The sequence below is a fragment of the Diadema antillarum genome, unplaced genomic scaffold (genome assembly GCF_040938485.1).
Source record: "Diadema antillarum isolate AM-2024a unplaced genomic scaffold, OU_Dant_1.0 scf00000046, whole genome shotgun sequence".
Taxonomy (NCBI): domain Eukaryota; kingdom Metazoa; phylum Echinodermata; class Echinoidea; order Diadematoida; family Diadematidae; genus Diadema; species Diadema antillarum.
Genome location: NW_027270935.1, coordinates 742,737 through 761,307, shown reverse-complemented (window position 1 = coordinate 761,307; position 18,571 = coordinate 742,737). Strand labels below are relative to the sequence as shown.

Genomic DNA, 18,571 nt, shown 5'->3' with positions numbered 1-18,571 from the left:
ACATGTATATATATATTGTGATATGTCTATAAATATAATATGTCTTTCTGGAGATACATGTATGCTTATATTCTTGTATACATTATGCTATTACTAATTCTCTCTATCACCTGAGACTCATAGTAGCACCACTCAACTTTGAAAAGTGTTCAAAGTGATCATAATTATTTGTAGAATCTTGTGATGTAAAAAGAAGGCAGAATATCTAAAACCATGTGCATGTTTGTGGCGCCACCACCACCATCTGTCAGCAATCCGCCACTGTTCTGTGGTTTCCACATCGCACATATACAAATGTACCACATTATTTATGGGATGCCTCGCTCCTGCCGCCGAAGCAGCCGCCGCGGCCGTCGATTGCTTTCGGAAGCCCTTCATGGCACGAGACACACCGTGGCACCATTTCCGCGGCTGAGTGACTTGGAAGAAACTCTACGAGACATCAAGAGTACAAGACGAGAAGTGACATTTATACCTCACGGTAAGAAGCGATGTTTTGTTACGGTCGTTGCCGATTAAAGTGTTCACTGTAACCAATGTGGTGTTGCAGCTACTTGTTACGAAAGATTTGAAAATCTTGTATGTCAGGATTATAGGTTGCAAGTGATCGAGTTCCGTGCCGTAAACTACCAGTATTCTCGTAAAGCCAGGTCACAACCTCCAGTAAGTGTCCCCGCCCGCGACTCGTTCACCCCCGCTGCCGTGGTATCGGTTGTTGGTGGAATCCATGGCGAATTGAACACCTGTGGCTTTGGGAAGTGAGGCACAAGCCGTCTGCTCGTGATCATACAATCATAGCACGTACGGCGATCAGTAATACCGAGTAAACCACCTTGTGGACCAGATGCGTTTCAATTTCATTTTAACATGATATGGTATAGCTATTTGAAAGTAAATTTGTAGCTCACTAGACAATTTTCTCACTCTTATCAGGGACTCCCACCTCACTGCTCTTATCCTGAGTGATGTAGTAATTTGACCATGTTGACTGAAATAAGGTAACTGGCTTGCAGAGTGGTGTCTCGATTCTTTTGATATTGTGACCTGTGTTGAAGAAGATGATTGTGAATGACACATAGAACTGTATAGGCCTCAATGGACTATGTCATATATAAATTTTAGTTCATTTGTAATTTTTCACATGCATGTATTTGATGCAACAATTTCATGAGAAATGAAGTAACTGCTTTGTAAGTTGGAAATTTCTTCAGTCATTTGACACCACTCTGCACTACCTTGGCTAGATAATTTATATCATTGATTCACTCATTCAACCCTTTTATTTTTTAGCGTGTATGTGTGTGTGTGTGGGAGCTGGGCTGTATCCAGTAGGGGTCAAAGGTCAATGAATTCCTTTTTATTTTATTTTTTAAACCCCCCCCCCCCCCCCCGGGGGGGGGGGGGGGTGGGGGGTGGTGGTGCAGTGCAGTAGGCCCTATGTGTCTAGAATTTCAATTTTAATATTCAACTTATCAACTTATGTGTTTTTTAATCACCTCCATGAGTTGATTTTAGATGCAAAATTTGAGGATGCTGTTAGGGCAATCAAAGGTACAACCAAAAAAATTCAGTGGTATCGCATTACTGTGGACACGTAAAAAATTATTTTCAGAACCTGGCAACATTGTCTAATTATCATTGCTTGGGTTTCTTTCTTGTGAATTGTTACTATGCGTTACAGTTGGTTAAACAAGAAGTTTAATTTTATTGATATCATCTGTTAGACCTCATCAAACCACATGGGGCAAGAGCAATGCGCATTTTCCTTGAGGGAAATTCGCTTTTCGAGGCATGTTTTTAATTGTGTGGGATTTCATGTTCAAATGTAATTGCAGGGAATCAAATCTGAAAATGATTTGTATAATCTTAAAAATATAAGTGCACAAATTGGCTTATTATTGTGTGCTGTAAGTGAATGTCACAGTACTTCTGGTGTCCAAAGTAGACCCTTTTTTCTTTTTCTTTAAACTGGGACATTGTAATGTACCACAGGAAAGAAAATCATTGAAGCTTTGACCCAATTTTATCTATATAGGCCCTAATGTATCTTCCACATAAAGTTAAAAAAGAAATTCCAGGGGGCAGCTGAATTTGAAGGAATAGATTGTGTGGTATTTTTAATCTTCTGTGCTAAGTTTCCATTATGCAAATTGTAAAAAATACACCTGATAATTTTAGACATTTATGTATTAGAGAAATAGTTGAATTTAGAGTTCATGCTGGTTACATGAAGGGGATGCCATGGTATATTTTTTTGGTTGAGGTGGAGCTTCAGGTTTCCATTTTTTTGAGAAACCTTGTATGAAATATGAAAGAGCATGTAATTCTAGGAGGGATTCAAAGTTTATTTGATGAATATTTGTTTTGAAATGTCTGAGACATCCAAAACAAGGGGATCCTAATAAAAGATTGGACCCACCTTTTATTAGGATCCCTTGTTGTTTTTTGTATATTTTGTCCTTTTCAAAACCACTTTTCATCAATTAAACTTTGAATTCCTCATAGAATTGTATGCTATGTAACAAATAAGTGGTTTTGTTAGTATCTTGCAAAAAATTGAAAGTTCAATCCTCATTTCAACATATTCCATCCCTTCAACTTGTTTAAAAAAATATCTTCTTTTCCCTATCAGAAATCTACCAAAAGAATGGAATTTTCCAATGAGAAGCAGACTTATGGATCATAAAAAAATGTCCTGAAGTGTCTAAATGGAGGAATAGGACTTGAACTTAGGATACATGCAGTGAGCTGTTATGACTAATCACATGGACTGGACATAAATCAGTGGGCATTCATCAAGGTTCAGTGAGCAACGAGTGTTAAGATGGCCAAACAATACGATGTGTTGATAAGACTTCTCATGCTGGGAGATTCTGGTGTCGGGAAGACATGTATGCTGTGCAAGTTTACAGAAGAAGCTTTCAGTCACACGCACATAGCCACAATAGGTGAGTCCACATACTGCAGCAACCTGCAATTCAACAATATTGGTTTACATTCAACTAGAAATCAATTTGAATGCTTATTATTTTCTTCTCTACCCACCTCGCATACTTCAAAGAATGTTTTACTTTTAAAAGAATGTTTGTTACAATAACTATTTTTCTTGAAACTGAAGCATTATTTTTACTGTATAGTATTTGTAAAGGTAGCCTTAAATTCCAGTGGAGGCTTTAGATCAATTGCTAGACTATGTGGCCCTAATACCAGTAAATTCCATTGTATGGCTTCTTTCATCCAAGACTCACACAATGATAATCTGGTATTCAATCAAACAGGTTGGAGCTACGTTGTAGGCTGCTATATGTAACATGTATCTCTGACACTCTTTTCCCTCAAATCTGCATTTCCACCAGCTTGAATAGAAATGTGCATTAATGGTTACACTGTGGTGCCTTGCTCAATGAATACATTGCACTGCAGTTCCGGTGCTCGATTGTACATCCACTAGTCCTAGTAAGATTTCTGTTCTACAAACACTGAATGCTTCAAAATATTGCATGTCTCCAAGATAACGTTTAAAGAAACAAAAAAGTTACTGCACGAGCACAATCCTTGCATCTTATACTTGACATACTTTAAGGTGTTTTGGAATATTTAGATTATTCTGTCATATTGTAAAGTATTTGTCTGGATTTCCTTCCTACCTTGTATGCCCCCTTCTGGTCAAAGTCTATAACAGGAAAAAAAAAATTGTGTGTCTCGCAGAGTGCTAACCAACCCTGTAAATACCACTGGTCAACTTTGTGCTTATCACATGACCTCTCAGGGTCCTGCCTGTCAATTTCCATGCATGCATACTGGTGATTTATACATGCAGTGATGAAATCCTGATAGATCATAGAGTGACTACATAAGTAGCATCAAAATACCATGAATGCTTGACTGTGTGCATGTGCAGAAAAGAAACCGAAAAAACAAACAAACAAAAAACAAACAAACAATCAAAACCCTGTGCTGCCTCGAGTGCATGACTTTGATAACAGGGCTGAATATGTGCTTTTGCTGCTCACTCTTAGGGTATAGATCGTACTTCTGGGTAATATGATCTGAGTACAGTGTCTGATGCTTGCTTTACTTCATATATTTGGAAATCAGAATTTTAAGCTTTGATGTAGAATGCATTATTCTAGGCCATGCACATCTTGTTGCTAATTTATGCTCAATGTTGTTCATTCATTTCAACATTTGCCGACACCTGCTCCGTGCTGAAGGGACAAGTTATATATCCCAGTCAATTTAAATTAGCCATGAGTCATGCTCATCAAACAGGAAGCATATGTTGCATTCTCTAGTGATCAGGGTATTATCCAATTTTTTGTTTTAATTTAAAGGGGAAGGGAACAGAAATTTGAGATTTGCTGTTAGTAAGCCAAAATGTGAATTGGTAGGATTTTGGATGTACACCTTAGCCATGATAGACAAATATTGAATAAGAATAAAAAAACAACAACTTTGGGCTGCTTTGCTTTGTTGACAAAGCCTTGAATTGGGTCAGCCTTTATTTTATAGTACCTGTACTTGTGATATGTATACATGCAATATTTTGTGTAAAGAGACTAATTAATTAGAATCAATATTTTAATCATATTAATATGTCTTGAAAGTATTCTAGGATGATAGATCTCTATCTGTGCATGCATTGAACAGTACACGGCATGTATCGGTATACACTATTCAGTATGTCAAGGGAAAGAATGGGAGCTACCAAGTACATCCATCGGCATACTGGGATCTTTTTTTTTTTTTTTGCATGATATTCATTTCATTTGAGGCAAAGTGATGGTAATATCAAATCTCTTCTCAGCAGTCCAAATGAAAAGGAAGAGCATGAAGCACAAATCCCCTTTGGCCATTCTTTGTGTGTGTGTGTGTGCATGTGTTTGTGTGTAAAACAAGTATGATTTCAGCAGCACTATCAGTCACTGACAGAACTAAATTGTTTTGGAGTGTAATGTGTGTACTTGTCCTTATCTGAAGCTGCTCTTTGTCAAAGCAAACATATCATTTCTGTTCAGTCTCTACTGCATGTGTTTGCATACACTCTCTGTGCAGTGAACTTCTCTGAAACAAAACCAGTGTGTTATATGTCAACAAAATGCCACTGAGATTAGCAACCAAAGTATGCAGCCACTGAAGCCGAAGTAAGCAAGTTTTCATTCGCGTGAATGACCCAATTACCCAAACTCACTTGCGCTCTATTTGTTGTTGAAATTCAACCTTGATGATCATACTAGACAATGAGAGCTGGCCTCCTTCTTCACAGTAATTGACCATGGAGACACCTTAAGCCTTGGCAACAGGACAAAATTGATGACCATTTGACCAGTGGCATGGGCTTGTTACACTGGCACTGTCTTTGCAACTGATGCATGCAAGTGTGTGTGTGTGTGTGTGTGAGTTAAGACAGTCACATTCATATTAATTAACTCAGGGAATTTCAGTATAAATGATTACATGGATGATCTGTTTAATACAAAGGAAAATCTTTTTGAGTTTGGTTTCGTTGAAAAATAACAGATGTTCTTTTTGTGAGCAATCGGTAGAAACATATATAAACATTTATTTTGGGATTGTGAGCATGTTAAGCATTTGTGGCAGAAAGTGATAGATAGGTTTTAGATGACAGATCTTCAAAATATGGAGTGGAAAAATGTTCATTTTGGTGTTATGGGAAGGGACCACAAATGAAACTTTATAATACAATCATTTTCATTTTGAAATATATCATTTTTAGATCTAGGTTGGAGGGAGAAATTCCTACTTTTGAGGAAATTTATAATAGAATGATAAGATTTCGGGATGAAGAAAAAGAAATAAGTTGGGATTACATTTGCTGAAATGGGAAAATGTTTCTGAAACAAGGGCCTGAGCATTTTTTTTTCTTTAGTATTTATCATCTGTAAAGGCAATATTATGTGTTATTGGCTGCGAGTGGGGAGGGGTAAGCTGTTGCTGGCACAAACATTATATTGATTTTATCAGCAAATTTGAGTTTGATGAGTTAGTTTGACAGTTTTATATTTGAACTTGGAGCGGTGCTTACAGTGTGTGGACGGATGCTGCTTTTATGCCCGTGGTCCATTATGTATTATGTATCAACATTGGGAAGTTGTTTCATCAGGAAGGAAGGTGGTATCGGTTCGGATGTGTGTGTGTTTATGGGTGTGTATGTGTGTGTATGTGGGTTGGTGAATGTGGGTGTGGGATGGTTTAGGTTTTAGTTAATCGGGGGTTGGTGGGATGGGGATTTGATTTGAAGAACGATAGTTATAAATGGTATGACAGATATTGGTAGGATTTGATATTTAGGATACAATGTAGATTTGTTTTGGTTGGGAGGGGAAGGGTTTGTCAGGTTTTTTCTTGTGAATGATTTCATTTTTAGATTTGTATAATGTATTTGTTGTTTTTTATGTATATGCCCTTGTAAGTGAGAAGGAGTTACATGATTCGATGTATTCAAGGGATATAGGTTTGGTACAAGTATACAGGGGCGGATCTAGCTTTTTTCCAAGGAGGGGGTTTAAGGGTTGAGCTGGGTATTGCAAAGTGAGTGAGAGCAAAGCGAGTGGGGGGGAGGGGGGGGGGAGGGTCGTGGGAGGGGGTATCCCCCCTCCCACAGTAGGGAGATTTTCAATTTTTAGGATTGCCAGCTTGCAATTTTAAGCATATTAATTACTATGCATGCTCTATTTTCTCTCTCTCTCTCTTTTTTGCCAAACATATATACAATGTATATATATATATATATATTTTTTTTTTTTTTTTGGGGGGGGGGGGGTGGTGCAGCCCCACCCGCGCCCCAAGCGCGGTGGAACATGTCTGGTTTGGGGGGGGGGGCAAAATTTCGACGGGGATGGGCACATTGACGTGATGGTTTGAGATCCTCGGCGAGGGAGCGAAGCGACCGAGCGGGGGGAGGGGGAGTACAAAAGTCGCGTTTATAGAGCATTTAAAAGCAAATTTCTAGGAAATTAAAAAGTGGATAGAATCATTTGCAAATGACTATGATTATACGGTGCCAGGTAAAAATGGCAGAGGTAACAAGAGACCCGCGGGTCTAGCGCTCACCTGAGTATCGCAAGTTCACCTTTCACGCAGTCACTAACCTAAATTATTCACAGCTCTACCAAAATTTGACCAGGCATTCTCAAGTAGAAGATGAAAATGTACAATAAAGGCCCAATTTTTTTTAAGATTCCTTAATTTGTGGGGATTGGGGCCCCCTGGGGCCCTCTGGGTGGGGCATGGTGCCCATTTTGATAAATTGAGATCCTGACCCCCTAGGGATGCTACCTGCCAAGTTTGACAAAAATCCATCATGAGGTTTTCAGGAAGAAGATGAAAATGTACAATTCAGGCCCCCATTTGGACCCTTCCAACCACCCCCCCCCCCCCTACCCAAGAGGGGCACCCCTGGATCTCCTATGAACAAACTTGAAACTACAGTCGTTAATGTACTCACTCATAGTATTATCTCAGCTCTATAACTTCTGATTCTAGAGAAGATTTATAAAGATTCCTTCATTTGGGGGGTTTGGGACCCCTTGGGGCCCCCTGGGTGGGGCATGGTGCCCATTTTAACAAATTGAGATCCTAACCCCCTAGGGATGCTACCTGCCAAGTTTGGTGAAAATGGGTCATGGGGTTCTCAAGAAGACGATAAAAATGTACAATTTAGGCCCCATTAGGACCCCTCCTCACCCCCTCCCCTGGGTCCCAAGGGGGGCACCCCTGATTCTGCCATGAACAAACTTGAAACTACAGTCATCAATGTACTAACTCATAGTATTAACTAAGCACTATCACTTCTGGTTCTAGAGAAGAAGATTTTTGCAGAATCCTTAATTTTGGGGGGCTTGGGCCCCCTGAGGGCCCCCTGGGTGGGGCATGGTGCCCATTTTAACAAATTGAGTTCCTAACCCCCTAGGGATGCTACCTGCCAAGTTTGGTGAAAATGGGTCATGGGGTTCTCAAGAAGAAGATGAAAATGTACAATTTAGGCCCCATTAGAACCCTTCCCCACCCCCCTCCCCTGGGTCCCAAGGGGGGCACCCCTGATTCTGCCATGAACAAACTTGAAACTACAGTCATCAATGTACTAACTCATAGTATTAACTTAGCTCTATCACTTCTGGTTCTAGAGAAGAAGATTTTTACAGATTCCTTAATTTTGGGGGGTTGGGCCCCCCTGGGGGCCCCCTGGGTGGGGCATGGTGCCCATTTTAACAAATTCCTAGGGAACTAAACACAGTTAAAAAAAAATCCCCGCGAAGGACTATGATCATAAATTATGCAAACTATTCATTCTATTATAAGTATGGACAGAGCGAGCGAGCCACTCTCACTTTGCCATTCGTCTGAAATGTATTCATTAAAAGCTAAAACGTAATCGCATTGTTTGAGCAATGAAAATTATTCTTGTATTACAAGAAAGCATAGAAGAAAAGAAAAAAAGTAGGCTTTACTAAAGGTATGTTCCACGGGGCACACTCGAGGACGCGAGGCTACCATCTATACACTAAATTTACTCATAAAGTAAATAGTAGTGTATAAAGATATGATAATGTATATTGATAGTGTATTATAATTTTCGCCCCGCTAGGGGCGAAAATTTTGCATATTCAGTTTTAAAATTGACAGCTTTTACGCAAGAAAAGTGCCTTTATTGTTGATTTTGGTCTTCAAATAATTGACTAATTAGTTGCTGTTTGTTTGTATGTTCTTATTTTTTTTTTACTTGGCAGCCCAAGAGGGGGGTTTAAACCCCCTAAACCCCCCCTGTAGATCCGCCACTGGTATATATCATGGATGTCAAAACTTTCTCGTGAAGAAATTGTTAGTTGGGTTGATTTATAATCGAGTTATCTATGTTGAAGAGAGATTATTTGCAGTAGAAATTGACAAATGGATTTGTTTGTGTTTTGAATTGCATTTGTACCGTTTTTAGTTCATGTTACACCCAGAATGGGTTGATTTATGAATGATTTGAATGAAATCAATAAATAGCAAGGGGAAAAAATGATGAATATATGAAGAAGTGCATTTTCACAAAGGGGGTAGGTTGTACTAAATCCTCAAGATAATAAAGTAATGGTGTGCATGAGACACTGCTTGTTATAGTGTATATTTCATTTCAATAAGAATTGAATTAAAGCTTTTGTTCCTTTTTTTTGGGGGGGGGGAATTACCATTTTAAAAGAAAAAATAGATCAGTTAACTACCATTACACTTATATAGTGTGCAAATCTTAAATGCATAATTTTGTACTAAAGATTGCTCCAGACAAATACAGTAGAAAGCTATATTACCCGAGATATGAGGAACAGATGCATGCAATCTGGATTTCAAGTATTGATAAAAATTGAGTTTGTTGATAATGTAATGCTTAATTGTAGGTGATGGACATGTGGCTTGTATTTCACAAGGTCTGCAGAAGAGAAATATTCATACAGCTATAAATGTTTTTAAATTCATTGGTAAACCAGTCTATTGATTAAAGGGAAGAGGTTAATGATATATAAATTACAGACATGTTTCAACTGAGAAAGTGTGGGGAGCAAATGTTACTTGACATACTTGATTACCGGTAGGCAGTTGAAGAACATTGAACTGACATCTTTGGTCCTATTATGGTTCCTTCATTCGTTTAGTGAAGATGAACAAAGACATTTTTCTCTACCTAAACAACAGACATACTTTACTTATCAGCAAAAGCTCAACATAAAGTGATGTACATTCAATGAGTCCTTAGAATGGGTAAATGAATATACTACATGTATGTTCATCTAGTTCAAAATGCTTCCAGACATTCTTGTTTTTAAATACAGTGTATTCACATCACCAAGTCCCAAACAACCAGTGCATGAGTACCGGTAGCACTTTATGGAGAGCATACTCATCATAACATTGATGGCATATTGCCCAAAAGTGCAGTACAAGTGTATAGCATGAAAGCATTTATTTCTTCTAGTTGTAGATGTGAATGATGAATAAGATTTCTGGAATACCTAATGCCCAACAACCATTTCAATTCACAATTGATCCAGCATCAGAGTGCATTAACAATGACACACCTAACCGCATTTTATCTGATAACTGGGCCACCTGTCAGTAATTGCCATAAATGTGAATAGTAATGGAAACTCACCAAGTATGTGTATTTAATAGTGTATGAACAATATTTTTGTTTTCTCCAGAATGTGAGAGATACATTCAAAAATTTCTCAGAATGGCAAACCATGTACATATGTGAGAAACCGAACATGATATATTTGAGAAATATTTGTCAAAATGTTTGTTTGGTCTTAATTCTGTTTTCATCATACATACACTTAAACCTAACTTAATGCCGTTTATACTATGTTTTTATAAAATACTGTAAAACGTTGAGAAAGTAATGCAGTATTCATGTATGCATGGTGTATTCTCCCATTTGCAGTAACCCTAAGCTTTTGGAGTCTAATTTGGTCATGTGAGAGATGCATTTACAATCAAGTCACATAATTTGTGAAATTCACCTAATCTATAGATTAGGTGATATATCGATCAGCCGTTATATCAAACATTCAACATGAATGGTGCGGAATATATTTATCAATTATATTAGCCTTACAAAGTATCTCTTACCATATGCAAAAATGATGTTTAGTCATGTTTTATGTTTTTTGTGATATATATATATACCCTGCAATTAAATATTCAGATACTGAGTTCAAATGGTAAACCTCATGTTTTCCCCTCCGTTTTGCTCATAGCGTAGTTAGGAATCTGCAACCTTTGTTAGTGGATCTGTAGACCAGAGAAATAACTGAAATATAGGCTCACAAGAAGATAGCTTCAAATTGATATGGCAAGCATGTATGGATGTTTGTACATACATGTATTTCAGTTGCATTTTATCTGTGAAGTAAGAAAAAAAATCTAACTTTGACCTCATCTCTGACTCAATAGTTTTGCTGCCTCACTTTTGCAGGTATTGACTTCAAGATGAAGACACTTCGCGTTGACGATCAGAGAATACGAGTTCAAATATGGTGAGTGTTTACAGATCCATGCCCCTGTCTATTCAAGAAATGCCAGTGAATTGCAGCGTGCCTAATACAATCATTTATCCTCTTTTAGGGTCAGGGACTGCTATTGTTCAGATTCACTCTGACAACAATGAGATTCAAAATCAATCCCAGCCAGGACAAGCAAAGTTTACTCATATTCGTACTCATATATCTGGCTGTGGGGAAAGATCAAATTATTTGGCAGCACGTGAATCAGTTGTATTGATTTTGCCCAGCATGAAGCTGGGTATGATGATCCACGTACAACCATTCTGCTTGGTCGTAGTTAGAGATAAAAATAGTGGAATGTACAATGACTCGGGTAGCATAGTAAAGGCGCAGCCACTAAATAGTCGTTTTGTGCTGCATGTATGGACATGGCAAAGTGTACAGTTTTCATGTGATTTGGCTATGATGTGACTAACCTTTTATGTAATGTAAAGCGTGTTAACACAATGAGTTACTGAATAGTTGCTTCATCATCAAATATGGATAAAGTGTCTGAATTCAGGATGTAGTTCTGGAGAAACAGTGTTTCTTCTCTCTCTTTTTTTTAACGCTTCAAGCAGTGTTTTAAATCACTTCAACATGCAGGTATATCATGTTGTCCAATAGTTGATGTTAATTCAAGTGACTTATATATTTGTTATGCCAATAGTGGTGATTTGGTTAATGAGAAACATGAAGAATGAATCCAAATGGATTCAATGTCTCTTTCATTCAAAAAGGAACCCTGTGTATTACAGCATTTTATGAGAAATCAGGCATGCAAACAATGCTGCTAAATGCATGGCACCAAATCCCTGATCCATTCAATACTGCATGGTGTGTACAATGCAGTATGTATTGACACATTTTGTATGACTTGTTGTAGTGCCTGGTTCTCACAGCCTGTATACTTATTTTGTTACTATTTTTTTTTTCATGGTCATGTTTTTACAGGGACACAGCTGGGCAGGAAAGATATGACACAATAACGAAGCAGTATTTCAGGAGAGCACAGGTACAGGCGATTACTAGTAATTTTTGTTGTTGTTAATGTTATCATTATTGGCAGGAATCTCTCTATACCATGATGAATGAGGGGGATACTGATATGTTTGTGCTTACAATGTATTACATACATCATTTGTGATGTAAGATGAGGATGCCAAATTCTTCATGTACAACATCAAGAAAAAATACATTTTTTGGATGTTTCGTAAACATATACATCAAGGATTATTAATCAAAAAATAAGTGCAGATTTCTGCCATCAAAATGGCACCAGTTTAGGTGCCTTTGAACAGTTACATTTGATTTACAGATATATAGTAATTACAGCTTACTCTGTGATGTAGAATTTGTAACATTTTTTTTTTAATTCAGAGAGCACACTGTGGGCTTCTTTCACATGAAATCTGAATCATGAGAGGGCACTTTAAATCGTAGATTCCCAGGAGAGCTCAGGAGAGCTCTGATTGGTGATTGTTCATAGTTTGTACAACAAATTCCATGAGCATCATGCATCATAATACTCTATGTTGCTCATAAATTACAATGTAAATGATATGCAAGCATGCACACTTATCACACACACACACACACACACACACACACACACACACACACACGCACGCACACGCACGCACACACACACACACACACACATATGCACACACACACACACACAAACACATGATTATGTGGACATATATATTGTACTGTTAGTAGTCAACAGTAGGATTAGTATTGAATGCACACAAATTCAGATTGTTTTTTTGTTGTTTTTTTTCAACTGCGTGTCTGCCCTCAGTGATTACGGAACTTAACACATGTTTCTAGCAGACTCTCAGACAAACCACATGGTATGTGCCTGTAGCTGCCACTCTCCATCAATGAGTTCGTCAATATTTGGCCAGATGGTAACCCACGTAGCATATACATGTATTGTCCTCAATACATAATGGTGGAATCTCAAATTGCACTGAGCATGACTGTCAGTTTTTCATAAAAGATGTTTCAGTTGGAAACTGTGATTATTATATGTGTGTGTTTTAATTTTTGTTTATACACATGAATATATGCATGAATTTATCTGTATCATCTCATAATATGAAATGAATGTGTATATATTTATAATATGATAAGAATTCAAATACACTTGCTGATACAAGCATCAGATCATGTGAAAACCTACTTTAAAACTTTCACTTGCTTTCCAGTTTTCAGTACTCAAGCTATGCCATGGTTATAGGACTGTAAAAATTGTTGTCTCTGATGTTTCTTTGCAGGTGTTTGTTTGATTTAAGGAGGAAGAAAGTGCTGTCAGCTCTCTCTAAGAATAATGACAAAATTAACCAGTGTGAGGAAGCATGGAACAAAAATTATTTAAAGTTTTGCCATATACTAGCTTTCTCAATCCATGCTAGCAATATTTGTTTCAAACTGAAAATGTAAGGGACAGCTTGTTTGGTAAGTAGATGAAGACCCTACTCTATCCATGGATGTTTCCAGTCATGATAACACACCATGCATCACAAACATTAGTCCCTAGAGTTATTTGTATCTGTCACAAATGCATTGTGCTGTCCTTTTCTCACTTCTAAAGGGCATCATGTTGGTGTATGACATAACGAGTGAAACATCATTTCGCGACCTTGACAAATGGCTTGAGATGATATCAGAGGTGAGCATTTGGCTTGGAAAAAAAAAAACACACCTCAACACGTGTGTGTGTGTGTGTGTGTGTGTGTGTGTGTGTGTGTGTATGTGTGTGTTTTAGTTGATTATTATGAATTCTTTTGGTTCCATGACTTGCTTTCATGCATCATTTTAACCCACTGAAGACTAGCCCAGAGTATACTCAGACAGGTGTCCTTGGGAAATGTGTGTTATAGCAAAACCATCTGCCCACCCTATTTTCAAATGGGTTGAAAGTGTCAGTGTTGTACAGAGCAAAACTAACAAAACTAATCAATTCACTCTTTCAACTTTGTCCTGTGTTACTGTAGTCTTAGATGGAAGAAACACAGAATGTGTACAAATTTAGAATCAATGTGCATAATTGTCACTTCTGTATCTAGAATGGTTATGTCTGTGTCATGAACTGTATATGCAGTCCAGAACTGCAAAGACCGATTGACAATAATGCTTAACTTGCGCCCAATATAATTGATTGCCTTTTGAGCGCATATGAGGACAATGTCTGAAGTGATGCAGTCTTGTATAGGCAGAAGGTAGTCATACTTTCAATGCATACCCATGTATCTGTCCTAGACATTATTGTGCTGTACATGGTTGGACAACATTTATACAATGCAGACTCCCAGTTTCTAAGTAGCCATGATACTGTTAATCTTTGTTCAATGCCTAAAAGTGAATGCTAATCTTTTATAGCATTGTTAGTACTTTCCAGACTCCAGCATGCTGTGGAATTTGGATTAAGAGCTTATTGATCACTCCCAAAGTCCACAATGCACCAATTTCCTGTAGGAGAGGACATGAGAAACTTTGGTTAATTAGAGTTTTCCCATCTTGAGGTGTAATGTCTTAATATATTCCCCTTCCTTTGCAAAAAGCAACCTGATCACACTCAGCCACACAACACAGAGATACAATGGAATATGCATGCTCTTTTCCTTATCTTTGTGTGCTGTAATATGTTGCCTCCTCCTTCTGTAACCTTTTGTTCTTTTTTCCCCCTTCTTTCTTATCTTCTTTTGTTTTGATATGTTGCATAAAGAGCATATATATATGAAAAAAAAAATTGGGTGTGTGGAGGCCATTCCACATTTACTGATTTCATACTGTATATGTTATTTTGTCCTTGGTACTGTGCTATTTATACCAGTGGTAGTCATTATTTTGGCAACTCCATACTAAAGTTGAGCAAATGTTGGCCATCCATTTTTTTTTTTTGAAGGACATATGAAGGACATCTGTTGTGTGTTTGTTTGCATGCTAGCTGTTTATAGACACACAGATTTAGCATGTAAATTTGAGAATATATATTCCTCAGCGTAATGTCATTTTGAGATGATGAACTCCCTTTTATAATTCTTATTGAATTTTGACAATCATTTTTTTTTTTTACAGGGAGAAATTCAGTACAATCTTGATTGTATACTTTAAAATGTATTATACAATTTTTGTTCAATGTATCATTGTGTTGTTTTATCTTAGACTTTGTGAGGTGTATGAAATCTCCCTGAGTACGGTATGCTTTGTTTAATCAGTTGGTGTGTGCAAAGCCTTGCAATCAAGTGACCACATTAGTGTGCAAACCAACCACCAATGTTTAATGTGTATTATTAGGTAATGTACACATGTGGTATTTACAGTGGAGATAATTGTGCTTATAGCTCTGCTATCCGATTTATAGCCCATAGAAAATAGAATGACGTGATATGAGTCATACTGACATATCTTTTGTTGTCTTATTTTCCATGGTACTTTACCCTCCAAATGTCCAATTACATGTATTCTCTCTCTGTTTCACTGTAAGGCAGGGAGATATAGATGAGAATCTGATTGTGTTGGACCAGGTGTATATATTTTTTCCTTTCAATTTTCACCAAAATGAAGGAAAGATACCAAATACTCATGGATCTTTTCTTCTGTTTTACCAGCATATATATAACAGGGAAGAGAATGTAATTTGTGTAAAATGTCTTAATGCATTTTGGGCATTTTTTTATCTGTAAATCAATGTAAATTATTTTTGTCATAAATAGCTGAAAAAAAGCAAAAAATTCACAGGTACAGGTTTGAGGTATGCTGATAGTGCAGGTATACACCTACAAATCTAAATTCACAGCCAGCCACCATTATTGAAACTGGAAGAGTTGATTATTGGCTACAAATAATTTAATCTTTATTCTAGGGCTGATCACACACATATGATATCGAATTACAGTAATATAGACTGTTATAGCTGCAATGATTACTGAGTTGTCAGGATGTCCGCATATTGGGATAAGCTGGTTGCTATCAATGATTTAAGTTTGAATTATTGATTAACTTTTGTATTTTGATATGTCATGGCATTATCAAATAGTACCATATTTTCATCTTATAGAACTATGCATCATAGGGCGTATGAGAAGATAATGACATTCTCCATCATGTGACATTGCCTCACATTACTCCTGTGCCAATGTGGTCTCTTGCAGGATGCTGGAGACATTGTGAAGATATTGGTGGCAAATAAATCTGATGCCGAGTCATTACGTGTAGTGTCCAAGGAAGAGGGAGAGTCGGTAAGAACCTGTTACTGTAAAAGTGGAAACATTCACAACATGAAACTTTAGTGAATTGCAGCCAGTGGCCTTTTTCGCGGGATGAACTGCAACTGCGAATTGCGAATTGCAACTGGCAATCAATGCATTGTGTATACAGACAAAACCTTTTGGGTGCATTTTACTTTCACGAATCCTGAAACTTTGCAAAAGTTTCATGCCAGAGAAAATGTCTTGGTTTGCATTAGTCAGCTACATGCTGATTGTGCTGTTCCATTTAAAGATTAAAAGAACTGTTTATTTTCAGAGGATCGATTTTAAAAAAGGCAATGGGAGATAGAATGAGAAATGAGGGAGGATAGTGATAAATGCATGTATATGGCTTTGACTTTTCTGTGATTAAGGTCAGTGTTCCTGTTCATACTAACAGCTGTAGTGTTACCTATTTAAATTCACCATATGTCCTACTCTGCACTCTTCTGATCAAACTTTTCTCCTCTTTCTTCACTTCTTTTTCTCCCATTTTCTGTTACAGTATGCAAAGAAAGAAAATCTTGACTTCATCGAAGCTAGTGCCTTCAATGGAGACAATATACAACTCGTAAGTCAAGTCAAGAAGTGAAATGTTATTCAGCTGTTTTGTGTTGTTGTTGTTGTTGTTGTTGTTTTTTTGACCAGTGAAATAAAATCAAAACAGGAGACCACATGTGATTTAGATGCATATTCATTTTGTAGATGTCATAGAAAGCTAAGCACAATAACGAAGTCTTCGAGACCGGCAGTTTTCTTTCGTTATATCGAAATTTCATTATAACCAAACAAATATATAATAAAAATACATAGAGTGGATAATGTTGTGGCCTGAATTTTTACTTCATTGTAACCGGCATTTAAAAGACCAAAGGGTGTAAGGGTTTATGTAGGATTATTACTACAAATCAAAAATTGGCTGAGCAACTCCATAAAAGCACTATCAAACACAGCCATTTCATTGTGCATGAATTTCCTGCTTTTTTTTTGCTTTTTAATTGTATTTTTTTGTTCGTATTTCATTAATTGTTCATACTTTTACTCTGTTTGCCCATTTAGACATTTTTACAGAGGTAATTGTGAGTTTTTGTATGGCAAGTTGCCAGTCCAGCTGATTTCTCCTTTAATGAATTGATTATATATTTTTTTTTTCTCTCTCTCTCTCCTTTTTTTTTTTTTTTTTTTTTGCGGGGAGGGGTTGTCTCTCATCTCTCGTCAATCTCTTAAACTCAAGTTATTGAATTCTGCATGCCAATCTCCAATAATATTTATCATTATTATGTGAATGTACACACTATGTTTGCTTTCAAACTATCAGTGTATGGAAGAAAAATTAAAAGAAAAAAAGGAGAAAAAAGAGTAAATGTGTGTTTGTTTGTTGCTTCATGAATTAAGATTGACAACTTTAGTGAAGGCTGATACATGTTCCTGTATAAAAATGCAAATGATCAATTCTTGACATGATTCTTTTATCGTCTATCGATGTGCGTATTCTTGACTCTGGCATCTTTTCTGTGCAGGCATTTGAAACACTTGTGAAGAATGTCATGGACAAGAACAAGAAAGAGATAGATGAACAGCTCCAGAGTATCAAGTTATACAGTAGAGAAGACAGCTCTGCAGAGCCAGAAGAGGGAACAAAACTGGGAGGCTGCTGTAGATGATACTGTCTCCATGGCAACACAACGTGGGAAATCTTATGATAGATGTATATAAAAAAGACCTCTAAACTCAAGACATGTATATATGTGATCTGATTAAATGGACATCTCTGTGTTAAGAACACTGTATGCTGATGATTGGAAAGTTGTTGATCATATGTCTCAATGATTTGTTCTGAATTTCTTCTTGATTTCGATTTTGTCATTACGAGGACATAACACTTTAGGGCAGAAAAGGCTCCAGAATTAGAGTTCAGTTGTAGCTGATCAAGAGACCAAGTGTACTCTTCATACATGAAAACGGTCATCAGTCATCCTCAATTGAAATTGGAATCGTAATTTATCTTGGAATTATACATATGCTGGTCTTTCACATCTCAAACAGTTTTGAAACACAAATATGATTTTGAGTGTTGTGTAGACTCTTTATTGTTTCATGTCACATATTCCTTCAGTAGGTAGGTGACATTTAAGAGTAAATTGCTCATTGAAGAATGAATGCAATGAAACTTGTTGCAAGATGCCTATTTATGTGACCTCACATGTATATAGTGTCTTGCTAGTTGAGAAGATATATGAATCACCACATGGATAAAGAGGTACA

General features: G+C 37.1%; 1 protein-coding gene across 1 annotated transcript; it reads left to right on the top strand.

Annotated features, from left to right (window-relative positions):
* Positions 1-365: 365 nt before the first annotated feature.
* Positions 366-17,983, top strand: LOC139715147 (ras-related protein Rab-15-like). The gene is made up of 8 exons (XM_071626758.1): positions 366-481; positions 2,633-2,948; positions 10,979-11,039; positions 12,000-12,060; positions 13,648-13,725; positions 16,211-16,297; positions 16,812-16,877; positions 17,827-17,983. The coding sequence occupies exons 2-8, from the start codon at positions 2,825-2,827 to the stop codon at positions 17,968-17,970; spliced, it is 621 nt and encodes a 206-aa protein (XP_071482859.1). The 5' UTR covers positions 366-481; positions 2,633-2,824; the 3' UTR covers positions 17,971-17,983.
* Positions 17,984-18,571: the final 588 nt, after the last annotated feature.